Source organism: Rhinopithecus roxellana, chromosome 2 (genome assembly GCF_007565055.1).
Source record: "Rhinopithecus roxellana isolate Shanxi Qingling chromosome 2, ASM756505v1, whole genome shotgun sequence".
In the NCBI taxonomy this organism is placed as follows: domain Eukaryota; kingdom Metazoa; phylum Chordata; class Mammalia; order Primates; family Cercopithecidae; genus Rhinopithecus; species Rhinopithecus roxellana.
Window position 1 is genome coordinate 1,624,871 of NC_044550.1, and position 9,080 is coordinate 1,633,950.

General features: G+C 34.2%; 1 protein-coding gene across 2 annotated transcripts in view; it reads left to right on the forward strand.

Moving 5' to 3' along the window:
* The window catches only part of MMRN1 (multimerin 1), a 65,423-nt gene extending 56,853 nt beyond the window's left edge, over positions 1-8,570 (forward strand). For both annotated transcript variants that reach the window (XM_030920570.1, XM_010376274.2), the window contains 2 exons: positions 5,562-5,714; positions 6,947-8,570. In XM_030920570.1, the coding sequence (XP_030776430.1) occupies positions 5,562-5,714; positions 6,947-7,368 (575 nt within the window). In that variant the 3' untranslated portion in view covers positions 7,369-8,570. The remainder of the gene's footprint in view (positions 1-5,561; positions 5,715-6,946) is intronic.
* Positions 8,571-9,080: the final 510 nt, after the last annotated feature.

The window sequence follows — 9,080 nt, forward strand, 5'->3', positions numbered from 1 at the left end:
CTCACAATGTTACTGTTTACATGAAGAAATTAAGATTTTGATGCTAAAGTAGAAGTAAACAATGAAATATAAAGTAAAATTAAAATAAAAGTATATGATAGATAACATTATATGTAATAGAAATAAAAGTAAGAATACAGTAGGAATCATCAACACAATGTATCCCTTCATTTATTTATCAAATTCCTGTTGAGTGAGTTCTGAATGAGCACTGAGAAAAGTTGAGTAAATAGAGTGGTAAACTCAACACAATTCCTCTTCTGATGAAGCTCATACATTAATCAAGTAATTTAATTAAAAAATGACAAATGTTAGCAAAGACAGGGTGCTTTGAAAATGTAAGGTGCTCTGAAAATGTAAGGTGCTCTCCAATTAGTTCAAATTTAATATGAACATTTAGGATATATGAAACTAGGATTAATAGAAAATTATAACTAGAACACATATTAGGGTCCAGAAAGCAAAGACCAGAACAAATTGAAACTTATAAATGAAATATCAGTTATGCTACTTGCACAGTGGTAGAATGTTGAGTTGGAAGAACTGTTGACTTAATTGCACTGATCTCCATTTAAAAAAAATGGACAGGAAGGAGTTTAAGAGGTTATTGAAGCTCAAAGTAAGGAGAGAAGTTGTGGAAAGTTTGCTTAAATGGATTCATTCCCAGGCACAGTGGCTCACACTGCAATCTCACATTTTGGGAGGCCGAGACAGGTGGATCACCTGAGGTTGGAAGTTTGAGATCAGCCTGGCCCACATGGTGAAACCCCGTCTCTGTTAAAAATATACAAAATAGCCTGTTGTGGTGGCGCACACCTGTAATCCCAGCTACTTGGGAGGCTGAGGCAGGAGAATAGCTTGAGCCCAGGAGCCGGAGGTTGCAGTGAGCCAAGATCACGCTACTGCACTCCAAGCTGGACGACAGAGCGAGACTCTAGTTCAAAAATAAAATAAATAAACAAATAGATTCATGTGTCTAGGATAACATGACAATGATAGCATACTGTCAAACTCTGTGACCTTTGTGAAACTGGATAGAAGGTTGAAATTTGATAAGACTGTGGTATTCTATTCCATCTTTTATTAATTTGTCTATTCATTCTTAAAACTAGTATTTTCTATATGTCAGACATTGTGCTAATAAGCATTGATATGAAGTATAAGTAATAGAGAACATGATCCCTGACCTCATGAAACCTCATACTCTTGTTGGAAGTGAGAAAGACACCAGAGCAATTACAGTTGAGTGTGATAAATTCAAGAAGACAATTTTGGAGCATCAGGCAGAAATGGAGAGAACTAAAGTAATTTACTCATAGGGATGAGGAAAGATGTCAAAAAGAAAATGATGCTTTATTGGAGTTTGATTTTTGTTGGTAATTCAAGAACAAGTAGCCTATTAAGCACAAATATGAGTAGGTACTTATAAAGGCACCTGACTATTTTTTAAGTATTTTAATAATAAAGGAGAAAAATAAGTCAGGTGGTATACAAAAGTTGATTTTGTTTTGTTTTGTTTTTTGAGATGGAGTCTCATTCCGTCGCCCAGGCTGGAGTGTAGTGGCGTGATCCTGGCTCACTGCAACCTCTTCCCCCTGGGTTCAAGTAATTCTCCTGCCTCAGCCTCCTGAGTAGTTGGGATTAGAGGCACACACCACCATGCCCAGCTAATTTTGTATTCTTAGTAGAGATAGGGTTTTACCAGGCTGATCTCAAACTCCCGACCTCAGGTGATCTGACCGCCTCAGCCTCCCAAAGTACTGGCATTACAGGCATGAGCCACTGTACCCGGCCAAAAGTTGATTTCTAACTCATTGTATAACAAAGTACAAATAGCTTCAGTTGGAAAATCAGTGCCAGCCAATCTTCAGTTGTCTGTTATAAGGCTCTGTATTTGTCACTAATCCATTAGGTATTTCTTTTCTAGTGGTTATTTTTATCAATAACTTGGAGGAATGCATGAGACATAAATTTGGAAATAATAACAAAGATAGGGAGGGTGTCTGAAACATCTCATGCAGAATAAAACTGAATGGTTTATATGGACAGAGATGGTAACTTATGCCTAATAAGATAAATTTTATTATCAGTAATAATTGTAAATTCATGTTTAAATGAATTAAATAAACATGAGATTTTAGAAAGCTTCAATACATCAAAGCACAGGAGACCTGTTATGAGACTGTTATGAGACAGTGTAATACAGATGCAGAAATAGGCAATGAATACTTAATGCTTGTGTTATCTTAACAGAAGTGTAAGTTCATTTCAGCAGGGGTAACTAGCAATTGCTACCATAACCTACTCTGCTTAGGCTCCATTGGCACAATATGTCCAGTTCTGGGTGCCATGGACATGATTTTATATACTAAAATGTGATTATTTTGGCAGAGACTTGGAAAGTCCAGACATACCTAAAATAGCAAAAAAGGCACAGAAAGGAACTTAAAACAGAAGCAGTCGAAGCAGGTACAGACAAGTGGCTGAGGCATCCTGGGCAGATAGTCAGTAGGCACCATGAAAGATGTCCTAGAAGGCAAGTTGTGTGCAGTCTCAGGAAGTTTGGGCTACTGTAACAGCAGGAGTAGATGCAGACCTTCAATTAAACTTAAGTGGAGCCCTCCTCCAGATGAATGACCCTAAAAAGAAATTGGAAAAAAGGGTAAAATAGTACCCTCTGAAATGACTCAAAGAACTAGAGCAAGGCAAGACCCCATTCCTAAAGTAATGGAACATAAAGAAGCAAAAAATGGAATGCTGCTCCTGGACATTAAATAGCAGACAGAAGCCTTCATCCTGAAGATTCAGAATAGAGCTAATGGCAATGCAGATAAATCTATTCTTTTCTACAGTTTCTTAAGTTCTCCTTATAGCACAGCTTTGATCCCTGATTCATGAACAGGGCCAAGGTTACAGGTGAGTGTGATTTTTTTATATTTGGGAAAATTAAAATTATAGAGCTGATCAAATTACATAAATAAGTTAGTGTCCCCCAATTCTACTGCACAATTGATACATTCCTAGTAAAATGCATTAATTGAAACCTCTCCTGTGAGTTGATCACTATGCTAAATTCCGAGAACGTAAAAATAAATGAAGCAAATGCTTTGATATAAAATATTCACATTACTGCAGGTAATGAAAAGTCATTGATGTTTTTAATGCAGGAAAATAATGGGCAAAGTTCTCTATTCACATGCAGCAAAATGAGGTTAAAGGAATGTTAGCCAGTTGAAATATTTGTTAAAAGATATTACACACATGTAATAGTTTTAATACTTTTCTTAATAAGGAATATTAGTTTATAGAATATTAATAAGGAATAATAGTTTATAGAATATTGCAGAGAATATATCAATATAATTCTGATTAATTTCTCATTACATAAGTGCAATATTAACATATTTGCTTTGCAAAAAATTTTAATAATACAGGCATGCAGTTTGGTCACATTTTATGTGAATTTCAATTATACGGATATAATGTTTATGAAAATTTAGATATATAGAATGTATATAGAAATTTATAATTCTCACTTCATGAGAAAAATATTACACAAAGCAAATAACTTTCAAATTAAAAATCATCAACAATCACCTGATTTGAAATAAGTGGATGGTAAACTACATCATTACCATAAGGTGGCACCAGAGTAATTGTGGCAAGTAGTGTAAGCACTGAATTCTTCCGACCTTGTTTCTGTATTTACATAATTATGTATTATGTTTATAAACCATATTCACAATTTGAAGTTTTCACAACAAATGAAATTATTCTATATGTAATGTGTGAACTGTAACTTTCTGTCTTCAGTAAACCAAACCTGTTGGGAATCTACCTCATTCTTTCATTGCTGTCTAATATTCCTCAGTGGGAATATGTTATAATTTATTTAACAAGTCCTGCATCAGTGATCATTTAGGAGTCTTTAAATTTTTCACGAATGCAAATGATATCATTTTGAATTGAAGAATTGTCTTCGTGCACATGGACAAGTATGTCTGGAGTATATATATACAGACAGAATAAATGTTTGGCTCAAAATAAATGAGCCTTTTTAATACTGACAAATAGTGTCACATTGTCCTATTAATAGCTATAGCAGTTTACACTCTAGCCAGAATTGCATGAAAAGGCCCATGTTCCCTTATATTGACATGACTGGATATTTTCTATCTTTTTAAATGTTGCCACCTGATATTTAAATAATGTTATTATTGCTAAATTTATTATTTCTTAATTAGTAATGAGGTTGCATATGCTTTAAAACTTTAAGTGGCCGGGCGCGGTGGCTCAAGCCTGTAATCCCAGCACTTTGGGAGGCCGAGACGGGCGGTTCACGAGGTCAGGAGATCGAGACCATCCTGGCTAACACGGTGAAACCCCGTCTCTACGAAAAATACAAAAAACTAGCCGGGCGAGGTGGCGGGCGCCTGTAGTCCCAGCTGCTCGGGAGGCTGAGGCAGGAGAATGGCGTAAACCCAGGAGGCGGAGCTTGCAGTGAGCTGAGATCCGGCCACTGCACTCCAGCCTGGGCGACAGAGCAAGACTCTGTCTCAAAAAAAAAAAAAAACTTTTAGTGAGATTTTGTGGGTTTTGTTCAATGATACATTCTCCATTTTTTAACTTACTTTTTTCTGATCTTTAAATGAAGACCATTTTCTTATTTTTATTTATTTTTTATTTAAAAAAATAGAGATGGGATATCACTATGCTGCTCAGGCTGGTCTCAAACACCTGGGCTCAAGCCATCCTCATGCCTAGGCCTCCTGAAGTGGTGGGGTTACAGGTGTGAGCCACCGTACCCAGCCTCATTTTCCATTTTTTAAGGGGAAAAAATTTTTTTTTCTTTTCAGAGCTTTTCATATGTTACAAATATTATTCATTAGATTGCCATGTCTTCTAAAAATATTTTCTTTTAATTTGTTACTTATTATTAAACTTTGAGAATGGTGATTTTCAATGCAAACTAGTTTTAATTCTTAGGTCAAACGTGATAATGTTTTTCTTTTATGGTTTCAGGGTTTTGTTTTCCTTTGCTTTGCTTTGTTTTGCTTTGAAAGAATTTTAAAAAAATTTAAAGCTCTAGAAAGATATTCTCCTTTTTTGTTGTAATGCAATCATATTGGTTTTTTATATTTAGTATTTTTGTATATGTGGAATTTATGTTTTTTATATATTAAATACCAGCTTAGCGCCATGTATTGAATAGATATTTTTCTTCTCCAGTGATTTAAAGCATTACCTTTATCACATACCAGTTTCAAATATACATGATCTGTATTGAGATAATTCTGTTCTGTTCTGCAGTTGACAAGAATGTTACCATTTCACACCAATAAATGTAATGGATCCCAGAATTTTGCCCACTTTGCTGAAGGAGATATCAGAGCTAAGGGATTTGCATGACGTCCTGTGACCAGATCGACAGGCATCCTGGGCTGTGGAGCCCATTTTTCTTACTTAAAATTCAGTCATTTTCCTATTCTGATGCAAACTACGATTTGAGATCAACAGGAAAATAGGTCACTTTATTCTGTTTTACCTTGATTCTTTTTCAGCAACAGAGGAGTATTCAAGCTGTAGTAGGCATCCGTGCCAAAATGGGGGCACATGTATAAATGGAAGAACTAGCTTTACCTGTGCCTGCAGGCATCCTTTCACTGGTGACAACTGCACTATCAAGCTTGTGGAAGAAAATGCTTTAGCTCCAGGTAAAAAAAAACGATATGCATCTTTGGATGTGCTCATTGTCATAAATAGAAACACTTTTTGAAAATATTTATGAATGAATATTTAAGCCTGCTTAATCTGGATCCACTTGACAATTCCTTTTACTTTTCTGAAACTTACTGAATAATGTACCTGATTTACAAGTGGAAATGTCTTTTTGTTAGGCAAATTCTTATTCACATGAACTTGTTGAAATATTGCTATATAGAGGCAGTTTATGGAAAATTCCACCCTCTCACAAACTTTTTTTCTCTTGTGCATCCTAAAAAAAATGGATGTATATATCTGACTGATAGAAACACTTTCTCCTCAAACAAGTAGTTAAAGAAATACACGTTTGATTTATGTCTGGCATGGTCATTTAAATGAGGCTTTAATACATGCTTAGTAACACGTTTTCTGTGAGGGTTAAACTAATGGTACCATTTTGACTGTGTGAGAACTAGTAGAACATGCTCAAATGTATTAAGTAAAACAAGATGGCATTTTTATTTATTTAAATTCATAAGTATTGTGCTTTGGATTTACTTCAAGAGTGCACCATTTCTGATTTTTATACAGAAATTTATGTGCAGCATAAAAACGTGTTATTCAATGACTGCAAAAAAAAACCTATTTCAAATCAGCTTTTTCTTAATAATATCCTGCATAGTGAAATGTAAATTTTTTTAGTCTGTTTTTAGATCTCAGCCTTTGTAAGTACAATTGGCATTAATTACACAGAAAATTGCCTTTGTCTACTTTGCTACAGTGAATATGACTTTATATGGTTTTCGTTTTAGCCTTTAGAAACTGCTTGACAAGGTGCCGGAAAAATTGTTTCTACATCATGTCAGCTTCAATTCCTGCAAGGGGCTTTAAAACATTCTGACATAACCATAATAATCATAGAGTGCTTTGAATTCCTTTATCTCTCGGGAGATCAAAGCAACATGCAAATTATGTTTGAGGCATTTGTGCGAGGAAGGTATCAAATGTTATTTTTATTCTATCCTGGTCTAAATGGAGAAACTGAGGCACCAAGAGGCTAAGCAATTTAGAGTAATTTGCCCAAGAGGCAGGCATCGAGACACATGCATCTTTGCTAAGTTTTATGGATGGCCTTTCTCTTCTGCTAAGACTTTTTGTAACTGAGATAAAAGTGAAGATATAAGGAAAGACAAAATAAGATAAAAACACGAAAATTAACTCTTGCCATTTTTTCCTCTAACAGATTTTTCCAAAGGATCTTACAGATATGCACCTATGGTGGCATTTTTTGCATCTCATACATATGGAATGACTACACCTGGTCCTATCCTGTTTAATAACTTGGATGTCAATTATGGAGCTTCATATACCCCAAGAACTGGAAAATTCAGAATTCCATATCTTGGAGTATATGTTTTCAAGTATACCATTGAGTCATTCAGTGCTCATATCTCTGGATTTTTAGTGGTTGATGGAGTAGACAAGCTTGCATTTGAGTCTGAAAATATTAACAGTGAAATACACTGTGATAGGGTTTTAACTGGAGATGCCTTATTAGAATTAAATTATGGGCAGGAAGTCTGGTTACGACTTGCAAAAGGAACAATTCCAGCCAAGTTTCCCCCTGTTACTACATTTAGTGGTTACTTACTATATCGTACATAAGTTTGTATGAAAACCAGACTATCACCTTTATTGAAAAACAGCCAGTGTTTTCATTTATCTTTGCTTGTACATCTGCTCTGTTTTGTTTTTTCTACAGGAAAAGAAAACCAACTTCTTTTTTTAATATGAGTAAACTTGTATGTCTGTTTATTTTATAAAATTATTTGAATTCTTTTTAATGTCTGAATATGAAGGAATTCTTGATCCTAAAGAAATTTAGTGGCACAGAAAACAAAGTGAATTTGTTAGCATAGTTATTCCTATTTTTATTTCTTCATTTTAAATCATTGCAATGTAAAGTAATATTATAAAATGGTAATTACATCATATTATCAGTCACAGTTTTCTTTCCAATAAAACACTTAACTTTTGCTATTTCCTCTATATAAATATATAACATACATTTTCTAGATTCACAAATTTAAATAAATTACTCAAAAAATGAAAATGGTTTTTGTAAACTTTTATTTTTACTCTTTACATTGAGTTGATTAATTTTCCATACTAAGATTTTCATTCGGAATCAAAATTAAGCAAGTTGAATTGAAAATTTGAAATATGCTAAACTATTGTTCTCTTCCTATAATTATCTAATTATAACATAGTAATTGACAGGTAGTTGGACATGTACACTCAAGTCTAAGAATATATGAGTGGATCATTTACCCCCACACAACATCTATAAGGGGGAAACAGTATTTTTCTAATAAGTATTCTTCTATGGCAGTACCTGCAGATCTGCCCTTCTTCTTCTAAAGGGTAAGTCATTATCTGTGTAATAATACAATTTATGGGATGCTCACTATGCCCTGTTTCTCTTCCAAACAATTTACATGTGATGTCTCATTCCTCACAATAATCCTTGTAAAGTGGGCATTATTACCATGATTTTTATAAAGAACCTAAGATACAGAGACCAAGGCCCATGAGCTCATAGGGCTGAGGTAGGATTTGGAATCAGGCCATGTCTTCTCCAGAGCCCACATCCATCCTTTCTCTATATTGCCTCCCACAGATGTGCTAAAATTTCTTTAACTAATCCTTTATCCACTATTTGTGTAGTCTCCCATTTTTTATTATTACAATGTTACTGTAGTGAACATGCTTAAAAATACATTCCTTGGATATCTGACAAAGTGTTTCTGAAGAACAGACTTTCATAAGTAATAGTAAAAAAAATAATAAAAGTTTTGGTATGGTAAGTCTTTTTTTATGAATTGATTTGTTTAATGATCACTATAACATAGTGAGTTACATATTAACCTATGAAATTTGTACTACATGTTATTACTCTCCTTCTGCCCATGAAAATCAGAAGCACATAGAAGGTAAGTAATTTTCCTAGTAGTATAGCCAATGATGGAGAATTTCTGGGACAAAGGATGACTATAATTTTCCATTTCGATTGGTACTAACAATCTAAGTCCTATCAATATGAAAAACTGCTCCTTATACCCCACACATCCTCATAAAAATTAACAATTTTTGAAATATTTCCAATCTTGAAGATGAAAGTATCTTCTATTTGTAGCAGATACTTGAAAATTTTTCAAATTTGCCAAAACTTGAAAGCATACATCCATACAAAGACTTGTATGTAAATGTTCATAGTTTATTTGTAATAGCTTGAAAACTGGGAATCACCCACATGTCCTGCGACAGATAAATGGTTAAGCAAACTTTCACATACATATACAACACAGTACAACACC